The 17115-nt window shown below is 37.5% G+C and overlaps 1 protein-coding gene across 1 annotated transcript in view; it reads left to right on the top strand.

Annotated features, from left to right (window-relative positions):
- CR2 (complement C3d receptor 2) overlaps window positions 1-11202 on the top strand; it is a 54346-nt gene extending 43144 nt beyond the window's left edge. Inside the window, exons 29-32 of the mRNA XM_068986402.1 lie at window positions 1457-1480; window positions 3568-3643; window positions 8184-8289; window positions 10981-11202. Coding sequence (XP_068842503.1) covers window positions 1457-1480; window positions 3568-3643; window positions 8184-8274 — 191 coding nt within the window. The 3' untranslated portion in view covers window positions 8275-8289; window positions 10981-11202. The remainder of the gene's footprint in view (window positions 1-1456; window positions 1481-3567; window positions 3644-8183; window positions 8290-10980) is intronic.
- Window positions 11203-17115: the final 5913 nt, after the last annotated feature.

A 17115-nucleotide genomic window follows, 5' to 3' on the forward strand; every position in this document is an offset into this window, starting at 1 on the left:
GAACATTGGGGTACATGTGTCTCTTTCAATTCTGGTTTCCTCAGTGTGGATGCCCAGCAGTGGGATTGCTGGGTCATAAGGTAGTTCTATTTGCAATTTTTTAAGGAATCTCCACACTGTTCTCCATAGTGGCTGTACTAGTTTGCATTCCCACCAACAGTGTAAGAGGGTTCCCTTTTCTCCACACCCTCTCCAGCATTTATTGCTTGCAGATTTTTGGATCACACCCATTCTGACTGGTGTGAAGTGGTACCTCATTGTGGTTTTGATTTGCATTTCTCTGATAATGAGTGATGTTGAGCATCTTTTCATGTGTTTGTTAGCCATCTGTATGTCTTCTTTGGAGAAATGTCTATTTAGTTCTTTGGCCCATTTTTTGATTGGGTCATTTATTTTTCTGGAATTGAGCTGCATAAGTTGCTTGTATATTTTTGAGATTAGTTGTTTGTCAGTTGCTTCATTTGCTATTATTTTCTCCCATTCAGAACGCTGTCTTTTCACCTTGCTTATAGTTTCCTTTGTTGTGCAGAAGCTTTTAATTTTAATTAGATCCCATTTGTTTATTTTTGCTTTTATTTCCAGAATTCTGGGAGGTGGATCATAGAGGATCCTGCTGTGATTTATGTCTGAGAGTGTTTTGCCTATGTTCTCCTCTAGGAGTTTTATAGTTTCTGGTCTTACATTTAGATCTTTAATCCATTTTGAGTTTATTTTTGTGTGCGGTGTTAGAAAGTGATCTAGTTTCATTCTTTTACACGTGGTTGACCAGTTTTCCCAGCACCACTTGTTAAAGAGATTGTCTTTACTCCATTGTATATTCTTGCCTCCTTTGTCAAAGATAAGGTGTCCATATGTGTGTGGATTTATCTCTGGGCTTTCTATTTTGTTCCATTGATCTATATGTCTATCTTTGTGCCAGTACCATACTGTTTTGATGACTGTGGCTTTGTAGTAGAGCCTGAAGTCAGGCAAGTTGATTCCTCCAGTTCCATTCTTCTTTCGATTAGTGGTTGGTTGAATCCACAGATACAAAAGACAGACTGTATTTTGAAAGAAGTTGCTCCCGAGACTTCTGCAATTACTGAATCTTGATTTATAAGTGCTTACTGATATGACAGGGACCTCCAAAAATATGCTAACTAAACTGTTGTAATGGCTGTTTCCATTCTGATCTGAGAAATCCCTGAGTTTATTGAGTTTATTGTTTATTGTTTTTTTTTTTTTTTATCATGAGTGAACTACCTCATCTTAAAGTGGAAAAAATTTTAAAGGCCAATGAAGTTGTTACATAAAAAATGAAGAAAGATTGGGTATAATTCAATGTTCTGATACATCTTTTTAAGTAGACTTAAAGAAGAGGGATCTGAGTGTTTATTTCTGGGACATTCACGGTATTTGGAGCTACATGGAGCCTTACAACTAGACTAATGTTTTCATGATTTTGCATTTTCCTTAGGTTCACTTGCTCCTCTTATTGCCGGTAAGTTTTCTTAAATTCTAAAATAAAACTTGTAATGGTAATTTATACAATGTATGTAAAATTTGAGGGCCTGGAGAAATATCAATAAACTAAGATAAGCAGATGACACCACCCTTAAGGCAGAAAGTGAAGAACTAAAGAGCCTCTTGATGAAAGTGAAAGAGGAGAGTGAAAAAGCTGGCTTAAAACTCAACATTCAGAAAACTAAGGTTATGGCATCTGGTCCCATCACTTCATGGCAAATAGATGGGGAAACAATGGAAACAGTGATAGACTTTATTTTGGGGGGCTCCAAAGTCACTGCAGATGGTGACTGCAGCCATGAAGTTAAAACATGCTTGCTCTCTGGAGGAAAAATTATGACCAACCTAGACAGCATATTAAAAAGCAGGGACATTACTTTGCCAACAAAGGTATGTCTAGCCAAAGCTTTGGTTTTCCAGTAGTCATGTATGAATGTGAGAGTTGGACTATAAAGAAAGCTGAGCGCCAAAGAATTGATGCTTTTGAACTGTGGTGTTGGAGAAGACTCTTGAGTCCCTTGGACAGCAAGGAGACCCAACCAGTCCATCCTAAAGGAAACCAGTCCTGAATATTCATTGGAAGGACTGGTGCTGAATCTGAAACTCCAGCCCTTTGGCCATCTGATGTGAAGAACTGACTCATTTGAAAAGACTCTGATGCTGGGAATGACTGAAGGCAGGAGGAGAAGGGGACGACTGAAGATGAGATGGTTGGATGGCATCACCAACTCAATGGATATGGCTTTGAGTAAGCTCCAGGAGTTGGTGATGGACAGGGAAGTCTTGAGTACTGCAGTCCATGGGGTCGCAAAAAGTCAGACATGACTGAGCAACTGAACAGAACTGATATGTGCTGTGCTTAGTCACTCAGTCATGTCAAACTCTTTGCGGCCCTATGGACTGTAGTACACCAGGCTCCTGTGTCCATGGAATTCTCCAGGCAAGAATACTAGAGTGAGTTGCCATTCCCTTCCCCAGGGGATCTTCCCATCCCAGGGATCCAACCCAGGTTTCCTGCATTGCAGGCAGATTCTTTACCATCTGAGCCACCAGGGAAGCCCTGTATCCTGCCTGTTAAATTTCTTCATTTGAACTCATGAGAAATTGTATTTTTTTAAGTGTTCTAAGGCTCTATTTTTTTTTTTAGTAGACAGTGACTTTTATTTATTTATTTTTTTAAGTTGACAATATGTCTTTTATTTTTTTATTTTATTTTTTTTTAATTTTAAAATCTTTAATTCTTGCATGTGTTCCCAAACATGAACCCCCCTCCCACCTCCCTCCCCATAACATCTCTTTAATGTGCACTTCACATCACAAACTGTCACTTTTGGATAGGATGAAACAAATGACTTGATCAGCTACTCGCAGTTTTTAGTTCAAAAGTTTAGGTTTACTAAAAGTTTGGGCTTCCCATATAGTACAGAGGTAAAGAATTCATTTGTCAGTGCAGAAGATGCAAGAGATGTGAGGTCAATCTCTCATCTGGGAAGATACCCTGAAGGAAATGACAACCCACTTCAGTATTCTTGCTTGGAGAATTCTATGACAGAAGTACCTCACAGTCCATGGGGTCGCAAAGAGTACGGCATGACTGAGCTACTGAGCACCACACATGAAACTTTCGTTTAACTATTGGTCTTTTGCATGATTTGGTCACTATCAAAACAGACTCGTTTATTCTGCAGCGGCAAAATATATTTCACAACTGAGAGTTAAATGATGTATGAAAAGTCACGGAATCCTGGTGTCCTGAGCTTCTAATTTCACTCCAGTGACAAAAATATTACTAATAAAACTGAAAAGAACAGAAAAGCTGAACCTAAACTTGACTTGAACCTTGTTGTCAAATGCTTGCTGCTTTAGAATAAATATGAACTGGATTAAATCCAAAACGTAAGCCCACATACAACTATTTCAGAATTTAGTATCTGTATGGCTGAAGAAGAATAAGCAAAAAAGTCACATAACATTTTTCCCACCACTAGGAACAGGCCCCACAATCACTTAAAAACAATGTAGGTTACATTTTTCTATCATTTAATATTTTGTTTTGTATTTTAGGTTTTTCTGCAGGGGTAATAGCTCTTTTCTGCTTGGGTGTTGTCACCTTACGCATGATATTAAAACACAGAGAACGGTAAGTTTGATGCCTGCTTGACAAAAATGCACAAAAGATTTTAACTTCTTTCCTGAAACTAAACACAGAAGCACAAGGTAAATGAAATAAATACTGCAATGTGATAACTGGAATAAGGTATCTTGTGTTAAACAGAATATCCTTTCTGTAAGAACTTAAAAGATAGCAAGCATTATTTTTATTTGAATGATATTTATACAGATAAGATTATATTTATTTAATCATAATAAAAAATCTAAAAAATAGGAAAAAGTCCCAGGCATAAAAACTGCTGATATTTGGCATTTGCCTATATGATTATTTTCTTATTTCTTTTTTTTTTAAACTGCAATATTGGCCTTAGAGTCTCCCGCCTTAATTTTTTATTTTCATTTAGCCTATTTTTATATTTAAATCACATTTTATTTTTACCAATTTGATTGCATATTTTTCTGTAATATGTATCTATATTGTATAGATTTTTAAGCTGCTTCCACATTTATTTTCATAATAAATGAAAACAAGAAAAACCTAAAGAAATTTTTCTACATCTCCATATTTCCTTAGCTTAGATTCCTAGAATTCTAGGAATAAGTGTATGAACATTTAGATGCTTAGTTAATATTGCCAAATGGTTTTCCAGAAAGTTAGTTCCAACTTGATCATATATCAAATAATTAATGTATCTGGATATACTGTATTTCTGGATTTTTTTAATTGTTTCATTGATGTGCCTATTTTTCTATCACAAGCCACTTTGCATTCAAATAGTATAATTTTCTGATATTATAACTTCTAACAAGGCAAGAATCCCCTCATTATAGTTTTTCCTCTTTCTTCTGTTTGTTCTTATAGGAGTTTTAAATGATCTGTCATTTTCTAAAGACAGATATGTTGCGATTACATTTAGGTCTATAGGTTAACCTTTGAGAATTGGCACATTTTCTGTAATGCTTTCTTATACAGAAACATGCTAGGCCTTTCTATTTGTTTAAGCAATCTTTAAACAACTCAATTGTTGTTTTCATGACTATTTAAATATACTACTAGGTTTCTACATTTTGCTATATTATGTTTTATCATCCATAAATTAGATGTACTTTTTCATTTTATTTTAAATTTATTATTAAAAAAAATTGTATCCATAAAGTATTATTGCCAGAGTAGGTTATGTGATGTTTGGTGGGGATGCAATCAAATGGTCAGTACTTAGGAATTTTGATCAGAAAAGCTTTCATAATGGAGAAGATGTTGTAGGTATGCCTCACAGACAAGTAGAGAAAAGTATTCCAAGTAGAAGGTGCAGTTTGAGTAAAGACCCAGGTACTTGTCTTTCCATCACATATTGTAAGAACTGTGTAAGAAATTGACATGCCTGGGAAACATTGAAGTTGACGTTAGCATAGGTTTAAGTGACATAAAAGATCCCCTCTGATACATAAAATCTTATGGAAATTGCAGAATATTCTGATAGGTACAAAGGATACACTTTTAGCAAATGATATCATCAGTTATCAGCCAAGGAATGCTCTGTGTGACCAGGTTCTTAAGGATCAATAAATGCTAGTGATAGGGAGGATAATCAGGTAAAGTCTTACCAAATCTCAAATAACTTCCAGTGGGGCATGACCAAATCATGTCACCATAAACATGTCACCCACAAACTCCAGCAAAATTACTTTAACAAGCCACACCACTTGGATCTATCTAAATGATCTGATTGCACTGTTCTCAGTTCTGTAATGCCTAGAATAGGCATCAGACATGAAGGGGGTAGCATTGAAATTATGTAATAATGGCATATTTGAACCTGAATAGTTTGTTCTAAGCCTGGAAGGGCCTAAGCACAATAGGTCTGGCAAGGGTCTACAGTTGAGAGGTACTTTAGGCAGTAGTGTTTTTCAGAGTTTATTACATAAACTTTGTTTTGTGAATGATTTCAGGGGAAATGGTGTTCTATGAACAAATAAGATTGGGAAATACTTCATGCTACGTTTTTCTCATGAGGATTCACAATGACTATGAGACTAATTAAGGTCCTATACTGCTGCTGCTGCTGCTGCTAAGTTGCTTCAGGCATGTCCGACTCTGTGCGACTCCATAGAAGGCAGCCCACCAGGCTCCCCCATCCCTGAGATTCTCCAGGCAAAGGTTTTACACTAAAGAAGCCTATTTAATTTTTCAAAAATGAGTCTCTCAGACAAGTTGGGCTGCTGAACTTTTTTCTCATAAAATGCCTTTAACATCTCATGGGACTGATGTTTAACAGTCTTGGGGAAAGATGGCCTGAAAGTTAGATCATCAAAAGCCTTGTATGCTACGACAAGGAGCTGGTGTTTACCCTGTAGAATCTTAAGCAAAGAAACAATATGTTCAGATTTTTGGTTTTTTAAAAAGGGACAGTACTGAGTTGTCAACCTAAGCAGCAGTGGTGAGGATCAAGAGGATGCAATAGATGTAGGAACTATCTTTAAGGGCTTCCCTGGCAGTCCAGTGGTTAAAACTTCACCTTCCAATGCAGGGGTATATGTTCAATACCCAGTTAGGAACTAATATTCCACGTGCCTGCTGACCAAAAAATCAAAACATAAAACAGAATCAATATTGTAATAAACTCAATAAAGACTTTTAAAATGGTCTACGTCCAAAAAAACCTTAAAAGGAAATATTTTCACTATGAAGACAATAGGCTTTTCAGGATTTCAGTGCAGTCAGTTCAGTCGCTCAGTCGTGTCTGACCCTTTGAGACCCCATGGACTGCAGCACACCAGGCCTCCCTGTTCATCACCAGCTCCCAGAGCTTACTCAAACTCATGTCCATCGAGTCGGTGATGCCATCCAACCATCTCATCCTCTGTTGTCCTCTTCTCCTCCTTCATTCAATCAGTATTTCAAGGTTTAGTGAATTGCTAAATGTGGGAAGAAGGGGACACAAAGTATGACTCAAGTGGGTGCCACTGGATGGATCCAATGGTTCACCAAAAACGGAGAGGGACAGGTTTGTGGGGGGAAATGGTGCAGTTCTGATCGGCTACTTCTAGGCACCCTCTTCCAGGACTCAAGAGAGAGGCCTGGACTCAGGTAGATGATGTTTAAATCACAATTGTAGCCTTGGTACCAAACAAAATAGAAGATTAGAACAAGGATGAAAACAGGTCTAAGAATAACAGTAATACTTAAAAGGCAAGAGGGGGAAGGAACTGTCAGAAGTAGGAGGAAAGGAAGTTGGGAGAAAATGGCTTCATAGAATTCAGGAGAATTAAAGGTCTCAAGAAAACAAACATAGAGATGTTATTTGCATGGCTTTCCTCACAGAAAGTTAGAACATAATTTTAGTCAAGAGTAATTTAAAAAAACATTTAAATAAATAGAAAAGGTGGTCTCTATCTCCTTCCTTCCTTTTATAAAGTTTGCTATCAGAGCATTACCTGTGTAGGAAAATTTGTAAACTTTGGGAACACCTATAAGCTCAAATAATTTGTACTATTCCTATCTGATTATTAAAGTTATTAACAAAGTTATTAACATAACTTTTATATCAAACACTATACATAAGAGCCTCAGTGGATTATGAACTAAACATATATGTTAAAATTAAACTCCTAAGCATTACTCGTTACATTTTCATTTTCTAACTGACTTCAGTTTAGTTTCTTATACTTAATACAGACATTTGAACTGCCTTAAATAGTTTTTGTAAGTAAGATGAGTCATGGATCATTTAAAAATCAACGTCTACTAACAAAATTAAATATTTTGAAGTTATTCAAACACGTGAAGAAGAGACTATGTTATTTTCTCCTTGCCTTCTAAGATGTTTCAATAAAACCTAAATCTCATATTAACCTAAAAATTATCTTTTGTAATAATTTTAATGTATCTTCCTGCTAAATATGTAAATTGACCTCTTAAATGTGATAGTGAGTGGCAAGTTGTAAGTACCCTTAGTGGTAGTCTTTCTTCCCTAGTAATTTTGTATTATTTTATCTCAGAGTTCTGCATGATAGTACAATCACACTTTATTGTCTTTTGCTAATTTTGACAAAATGTTTTAGAAGCACAGCAGAGTACATGTGCTTTGAAAGAAAAAAAGTAAAAATGTCTTAAAAGTCATTTAAAACTTTTAGTGCTGCATGATTATATAAGTATTTTGAATTAAACATAAAATATAAAAAAATTACTTTTTAAGTTAGATTGGAAGATTGGTCCTCCAAAGGTAAGTTTATGATCATATTATAAAGTGAAAGCTTCTTTATAACTTTTTTCAATCTGGGAGTCCTAATTATTAGTCATTAAAAGAGCTGGATAAAGCTGCCCAATGTAAACTTTTGATTTGGACACTTAGTAGCTTAGCAAATTATTTTTATGGGTCTTTTCAAAAAATGGGGATTATAGTGATTACTCCATAAGATAGTTAAGACAATAAAATGAAATCATCCATAAAAAGTGCTTACCATGTGTTGGGAATTGCAAAAAAGAAAACAACTGTTACACCTTTATAGTAATCTTGGCCAGTGAATAAAGAATTTATTTTTTCTTTTCTTTTTTTTTGTCCATTTAGCAATTACTACACAAATACAAACCATAAAGAAGATGTTCATTTAGAAGCACTAGACATATACTCTGCTGACCCATACAGCCCAGCAAACTAATCAGAAGACAAACTGGTATCTAATGAAGTTTTAAATATTTTTATTAATTTCTATGTCAAAATTTCTTTCAATTTATATTTATCAATAAGCATAGTACTAAATATATATGGGTCTGTTGCTTAGGCCTTTAATAATTATGCATAGAATCTGTTTACTTACTTCACACTGCTGACTCATGTCCCTGTTTTTTTAAATTTATTCATCTATTCAACAAATATTTAAATAAATAGCAACATAAGAATCAATCAATCAATAAATATTGTGAGAAAAAAATAAACCAGAAAAGGGGCTAGATAGGGAAGGAGAGTTAGAAGGGAAGTCCTCACTAAGAAAATGACAGTTCAGCAAAGACTAGTGTGAAGCAAGGACTCAGCCTTGTAGAATAAGAAAGAACAGTGAGCACAAAGACCATATAAGGTGGTATGTTCCTGCTGCATTGGAGGCACACACGGGGAGGAGGGTGAAGATTGTTGGCCCTATAGGGTATGCTAGGTCATTGTAATGAACTTGGTGTTTGTTCTGAGATGAGAATCATTCAAGGATTTTAAACAGGGAAGCAAATGATCACTTTAACTGCTGCACCAAGACGAGAGTGTAGGTGCCAGGGGTGAAAGATGGGGCCTCCATGTGGACGCTATCACAAAACTCTAATAAGTTGTGAATGGCTACTACCAGCCTGGTGAGGAGAGGTCAGATTCTTCATACATTTTTGAGACAGTGACAGTAGAATTTGCTGACAGTTTGTATCCAAGTATGAGAGAAAGGGAGAAGTCAATGATGATGCCTGGAGGTTTTGGCCTGAGCAGCTTGAAGTATAGAATTGCTGTTAATTAAGACAACTGAGAATGAAATCAGGACCAGAGAGAAACATGAGCAGTTCACCTTGGATATCTGTTAAATGTAAGATATCTAATAGATATCCACATAAAGGTGCTAAAAAGATAGCTGGATGTACAACTCAACATTTTAGGAATAGGACCAGACTTGGGATACAAAGTTGGGTCTTGTCAGTGGATAGATTTACAGAATAATGAAACTGAGTAAGGTCAATAAAGGGAGTGAGCTAGGCAAAGGAAGAAGATGGGTCCAAATGCTGAGCCCTAGCTCCTCCAACATTAGGAGTCATGGAGTGGGAAGGAGCTGACACAGAAGCATAGAAGCTGCTCTGAAACAGGAGGGAATCCCAGAGTGTGGTGTTCCAGGAGTCATGCAAAGAGAGAACGTTAAGGAGGAGGGAGTGACAGACCCTGTCGAATGTGCTGATAGATCAAGGAACATCAATGTGAAAACTGACCTGTGTTTAGCATAAGATTTGCTGGTAATCTTGCCAAGAACAGTTTTGGTGTAGAGGTAAAGAAACACATTGGAATTGACAGAAGTGAGTTTAAGAGAGAATGAAAGGAGAGAAATTGGAGATTTCTCTTTCAAGGATTTTTTCTACAGAGAGGAGTAGATAAGTTGAGTAATGGCAAGGATAAGAAGCAAAGGGACATATTTGTAAGAATGGAGAAATAGCTGCTATTCCTATAAGCTGAAGAGAATGATTGAGGGGGAAGGAAGGAAATGACAGGGAAAGAACAGGAAAAATTGTGGGAGCAATATCCTAAGCTAGGAGGAATGGGAGCTAGTGTTCAAGCAGGAGGTAGACCTTAGACAGGAGCCCAGCCTTAGTAACAGGAAAGGCAGAACATGCGGGAACAATGAAGGCAGGTGGGGAGATGTGATTAGGAAAACACACGTAGAAGTTCTCTTCTGATGCCTCTGTTTTCTCAGTGAATAAAAAGCAAATGACCAGCTGACAGGGAGATTAGAAAAGGAGATGTTAAAGACTTGAGGAGAAGGTATTAATTTGTCACCATGATAGGTGAAGCCTGAATGATAGGGAGTACAGAAAGGTTGACAGGCAACATGAAGAGCCCCCCTCTGAGGTTTCCAGGAGAAAATGGGGGTGAACAGTTGAAGGTTTGCTAAGCCCAGGCCTTGTGCTAAGGCTTTTTCATGCCTTATCTCGTTTAGCCTTCACTGCAACTTTAAAAGGTGTGTATTATTCCAAGGTAACACCTGAGTGGGGATATAATATCCTCGGTGATAAAACCAGGGAGAAAAAATTCTCTTGACCAAAGACTCGGGGTCAGTAATTGACAAAGGTAGAATTCAAGCTCGAATATGACTTCAAGCTGCTCTCTCCTATGTGAGTTATAAAATATAAAATGAAGATACCACCTCTACCCTCTTGGAACTTATTTTAGTCAGAAAAATAAGACATATACATATCATAGTGTAATATTAACTGCCATAAACTAGACACAGAAAAACTGCTGTGGCAGTTGAGGAAGAAAAGATTCCTTGTTGCTGATGAGTTGCAGAAAAAGAGAAGAAGAGGATGGGAGAGATCTCTGAAACCAAAGCCCTAGGGGCCCAAAGTAAAGCTATCATGTAAATGTTTGTTGAATGAATATTTGAGTAAGTTAGTAGGAGACCATTGTTTTAATTTCTTCCTCATTTATTTTCATTCATATCTATCAATGCAAAATTTAGTTATTATTTGTTTGCTTCATGTAATATGATGGACCATTTAATTGAATGATGCTCCATTGTTTATAGCACTTGTAATTGGTATATATAGAGATAAGGTTAACACTCACATGTAAACTTTGAGTTGCATCACTGCTTTTCATGCTGTCTCCTAAATATAATCTATTTCAGTATGCCTCACTGCTTGAAACATCAGTTGGAAAGAAACCATTCTACTATCAACAAGTGGATTAGTATGGTCTCAACATCAGTGATACTGTTTCATAAGATTTAACTCCTATATGATATCAGTCTCAAGCAGAACAAAGAACAGCTGCTTGATGATGGTAAAGATGGGAGCCCAGTTTCACCGCCATGTGCATTTCAAGGACTTTTTGAAGCCTCACCTGTGATGTACCTGGAGACAGGCTATGACTATAAATAGTTACATATCTCTGAAATAGTGTTACATTTTTAAGAAAGGAACTAAAAAGAGCTTTCCTTGTGTCTAGAAAGAAACTAGACATATATACTGCAATCAGTATACTTACTGTTACCATATACTTTTAATTATAGTGTGGTTTTAATTATTTAAGCAAAGTATAAAGCATATCCTATGGTTATGATAGGCATACATTTGTTGGGAAGCTTGTTTTTATTTTAATAAGAGCACCTTTCTCTGATTTAGTTAAACATCTCACTTTTATTTCCACTTGATTTGAATTTTTCTCATCAAATATATTTTGCCTTTCTATAATCACTCGGTAACTCCAGTTTGCACATCTTTTTAAAAATTATGGGCGTCAAGTTGCAATTCTGAAGCTTTCACTCTGAAGTAACTATAGTTGTTTGTAAAATGTCATTTGATAATATATATATTAGTCATTCAAATAAATGTTATCTTTAAAAACTTGCCTTTTGTGATCTTTTTTCTGGAGTCAATGAACTCTTGAATAGCAGACATAGTTTTAAGGTTTTTAGAGTTTTTGATTTAACAATTATGCATTCTGGAACCCACCATTTTGTCATGTTGCTGCTGGTGCTGCTGCTAAGTCGCTTCAGTCGTGTCCAACTCTGTGCGACCCCAGAGATGGCAGCCCACCAGGCTCCTCCATCCCTGGGATTCTCCAGGCAAGAACACTGGAGTGGGTTGGCACTTCCTTCTCCAATGCATGAAAGTGAAAAGTGAAAGTGAAGTCACTCAGTCTTGACTAACTCTTTGCGACCCCATGGACTGCAGCCCACCAGGCTCCTCCATCCATGGGATTTTCCTGGCAAGAGTGCTGGAGTGGGTGCCATTGCCTTGTCGTTTGTCATGTTAGTCAGACTCATCCCACAAAGTGAATTTCCTCATCCTCAACACTTATCCAACAACACCTTTCCCCAGTGCACTCATTGTCGCCCACCACACTAAATCTGGCTGTCAGTGTTCTCTGTTCCAGTATTTAAATTATTGAGAAAATAAAATCTTGCTCATTCACTACCACAGATTTACTCCTACTCTTCTAGATTCTGTAGGCTGTTTGATATCTTAAAAAAAAATTGTAGTAAAGAAAACATGTAACAAAATTTAGTCTTAACTATTTTTAAGTGTACACTTCAAAAGTGTAAGTATATTCACATTGCTATGCAACAGATCCCCAGAACTTTTTTCAATTTACAAAACTGAAACTCTATATCCATTAAAGAATAAGTCCACATTCCCCGCATCTTTCAACCCCTGCCAACAACCGTTCTAGTTTCCATTTCTATGAATTTCATAACTACTTCAAGATATCTTATATATAAGTTGAACCATACATTTACTTGTCCTTTTGTAACAAGTTTATTTCACTTAGTATAATGTCTTCAATGTCCATCTGCATTGTAGCATGTGTCAGAATTTTTTTCAGGCTGAATAATATTTCATTGTATGTATATACAATATTTTAAAATCTAATTATCGGTCAATGAACATTTGGGTTGTTTTCACCTTGTGGCCATTGTGAATATGGCTGCTATGAACGTGAATGGGTTTCCCAGGTGGTGCTAGTAGTAAAGAACCCACCTGCCAATGCAGGAGACACAGGAAATGCTGGTTCGGTCCCTGGGTTGGGAAGATCCCCTGCAGGCAGGCATGGCAACCCACTCCAGTATTCATGCCTGGAGAATCCCTTGGACAGAGGAGCCTAGTGAGCTGCAGTCCATAGGGTTGCACAGAGTAAGACATGACTGAAGAAACTTAGCCCCACCACACACATGAACATGAGTGTACAGATATCTCCTTAAGAAACTGCTTTCAATTGGTATGCAGTTTGGTATCTTATTCATTCACAGTACCATTTTCATTTCTCCAACTCATCTGTTCATGCACCTCAAGCCATCTACTATAACTTGTTGTTTAGTCACCAAGTTGTGTCTGGCTTTTTGTGACTCCATGGACTATAGCCAGCCAGTTTCCTTTGTCCATGGGATTTTCCAGGAAAGAATATTGAAGTGGGTTGCCATTTCCTTCTTCAGAGGATCTTCCTGACCCAGGGATCAAACCAGTGTCTTCTGCATTGCAAGTGGATTCTTTACCACTGAGCCACCTGGAAAACCCCATATTATATCTTACGACCTTCCTTATCTTAGTAGAGGATGAAAATATCACAGGATAGCTTTCTAGTTCCTCTTTCTTCACCTCTCAAGTTTATCCATCCTTATTCTCTATTCCACTTGCCACTTTTTACACACTATACAGTTTTCTCACCCCTTTCTGTTTCTTCCAGGAGATGGCTCCTTCAGTTATACTTTCTCTCATCACTGCCTGCCTTTTTTCACCTACAAAATGTGTTCAAGCCAGTACTTATTCAGCAGCAGGTGACAGAAATCCATCTCACACTGGTTTAAACCAAGAAGGAATTTTATGTCGCATGACAGAAAAGGTCAAGGGTGCAGCTTGTTTCAGTCAAAATGGGAATTAAACATTCAAATCATGTCCTTAGGAATCCGTTTCATTCCCTGGTTTTGTTTTTTTTCGGCTGGCCTCATTCTCTGGCGGTGGTGGTTTCGTCACCAAGTCGTGTCCAACGCTTGTGACCCCATGGACTGTAGCCTGCCACATTCCTCTGTCCATGGAATTTCCCAGGCAAGAATACTGGAGTGGGTTGCCATTTCCTTCTCCAGGGGATCTTCCTGACCCAGGGATCAAACCTGGGTCTCCTACATTGACAGGCAGGTCATTTACCACTAGCACCACCTAGGAAGCCCCATCAGCTTGACATTCCAGCACAAAGAACTTCTTTGGTCCAATAACTCTTTCAAAAGTGCCTTCACTAATTCTTATTTGTCCAAATAGGATCAATGTCCTCAACTGAACCAGTTACTAGATCAGAGCAGTGAACAAGCAGATGACAAGGGCTAAGATGCTTGCCCAGGCTTAGAGCTGGGGATAGAATTGATTTACCTTAGTTCTTCTCAAGTGGGGTAATCACACCCTCCCTTCTCTTCCCCCAGTCTCCCACACCCCACAAAGGACATTTGGAAATATCTGTAGACATTTGCTATTGTCACAGCTGGAGGAGGGGAGTGCTACTGGACTCTAGTGGGTAGAAGCCAGAGGCGCTGCTAAACATCTTACAGTGCTCAGGACAGCCCCCCAAACAAAAAATTGTCTGGTTCAATATGTCAATACTGTCATATTTGAGAAATTGTGGTCCATATGGACCATAAGGAACTGTGGAAACAGGAAAAATCAGAGGCCTAATTCCAAAAGAATGGGTTCAGTTAAAGCAACACATATCCACACTCAACCCTGAAACAAATCCTCCCCCAAATCATCCATGCTTTCTCCCTTAAACTATCTCCCTTTTCTTTACCATCAAACTTTCTGAAAAAGTGGTTGAACTTAGCAGATTTAACCATTTCATCTATTCACTTACCAAATAATTATGGTACCCATTCTTGTGTGCTAGGCAATGTTTTAGGTTGTGGGATATAGCAGTGATAAATGAACATGTTTTCTCAAGTAGCTTTTATTCTAGTGAGGACAGGCAAAAGACAAGCAGATTGTCAGATGGAAATAAAATGAAGAAATAAGTGAAAATTTTAACATTATATGAAGCAGAGAAAGAGGAAAGGAAGTTCTGAATGGATGTGCAGCTGTAAATAGTGGCCAGAGAAGACGTCATTGAGAAGGTAACACTTAAGTAAAAATAGAAACTCAAGGGGATGAAGGAGGTAGCTCTGCAGATATAGATATCTCGTCAGATTGGGTTGCAAGCAAAAGAAATATTAGGAGAAAAAAATTTTAAAATTAAAAAAAAAAATCAAAGAGGGACTATGTCTGCTGCATTTGGAGAAATTTGTTTGCATGCTATGGTAAAAATGCAGTAGAAAGGGGGAAGTAATAATTCTGGAGAGAGAGGGGAATTCCTGGAGTGATGTATTTGAACAAGAAAGAACAGATATAATCTAGTGCATTAGTGGCAAATTTAGCCTTAGATAAGGTGTGAACTGTATAACCCCATGAACAGGAGATAAAGAAACTATCTAAACCAGATAGAAATATTCGGATTAAATTTTGAGAGAAGTTTGTGGAAGTATTCTGTTTTTTTTTCCTTTTTTTTCCTTTCTATTTTCTCTGTTAAAAAAAAAAAAAGAAAAGAATCAAAGCTATAAACATATTAAGAACAATGGAGGAGAAAGGAGAGTTCAATGTCAAAAAAAAAAATTGATAGTCACTTGGAAGAATGAGAGAGTAAATGGATTAGGTAAGTGTAGTAAGAGCACCAGCCTGCATTACAAAGGTCCATTTGAAATGAGTTGTCATTAGACTAGTCCTCGTGGACATACTTTTTTTTTTTTTTCCAGCCACATTCAGTTTCGTAAGTACAGGGGCAAAATTGTGGAGAAATGAATCAAAGCAAGATTGTTCATGTAATAAATACAATAAAGTGGAAGAAGGCAAGGTGACTGAGGCAGAATGCAAGATAGTGATTATAATGATGGACCATGGAATTGAACTGAATCTGGTCAGGATGAAAGTGAGGATACTAAGGGGGTGTGAAATTGAAAGAAAAGATAATGGGTTGTAGGTACTGAGAGATACCAAGATAGTTGGGATCAAGGTACTAGAGGTGAACTAGAAGGATAGGATTAGTGGTTGAACAGTGAGATGGCCAAAATTATGGAGGGACTCTATTTATTGATGGGGACAAGGTCTAAGATATGGCCATGGGCATAAGTGGCAGAATAGAGGAAAGGGCAGGATTGTTGGAAAAAGACAAGGTATTTGGAAAGTACCATCACTGAATATCAAATCACTGAGGATTATGACAGGAGTAATGGTAGAGAAGTTTGCCATGAGGTAGGAGCTAAAACCTTCCAGAAATGAGGGAAGAAAGCAGATGCTAGGAGTCTAGTGTAAAAAGAAGTGGCAATGAGTGGCATATTCTGATAGCTTGCGATGTAAGCCTGGGGAATTGAATCTTCTATTCCTTTTTCCACAGCCTACTATTATCTGGCTTCTTCTTCCATTGCTCTATTGAGAATATCTTGAAAGGATGATATCAAATCCTTGAAAGAGTGGTATTAAAGTATTAAAAAGGAAAGTATTAAAGTATTAAAAAAGACACAGATGTAAAGAACAGACTTTTGGACACAATGGGAGAAGGAGAGGGTATGATGATTTGAGAGAGTAGCATTGACTCTTGTATATTACCATGTGTAAAATAGATAGCCAATGGGAACTTGATGTGTGACAAAGGAAACCCAAAGCCAGTGCTCTGTGATGACCTGAACTGTTGTGATGGGGAGGAGGGAGAGGTGGGAGGGGAGTCAGGAGGGAGGCAACACAGGTGTGCCTATGGCCAGTTCATGTTGATGTATGGCAGAGACCATCACAGTATTGAAATTATTCTCCAATTAAAATAAATTTATTGATTAAAAAAATAAAAGGGGGCTTGTGATGTGATGTGATCAAAGTTGATTTTATCACAATAGAGTCTTAGGAGAGAGTCTAATGGACACGAATGGACGATTAAAAACATATCTGGCCTTTGGGACACTGCCCTTCTTCAGCTAGTGAGGGTAGGGACTGAGACTTTAATAAAAGGACTAATGAAGTAAGACAGTATTTTGGAATGTTTGTGTGAACTAAGGCTGTACATGCTGAGTAAGTGCAGGTTTGCTGGACGGTGTGTATGTGGGTCTCCAACAGCGAAGAGGTAATGAGTGAAGATTAATTTCCAACCTTGAGTGTCTTTATTCCACCATGAACCATATCTATGCACAGAGGAGAGAAGAGCTAACATATTTACTGAAATATCTGAAGCCTTTTCAATCCTCATACCCCTCCTCCCACTT

This window comes from Capricornis sumatraensis, chromosome 14, assembly GCF_032405125.1.
Source record: "Capricornis sumatraensis isolate serow.1 chromosome 14, serow.2, whole genome shotgun sequence".
NCBI lineage: Eukaryota > Metazoa > Chordata > Mammalia > Artiodactyla > Bovidae > Capricornis > Capricornis sumatraensis.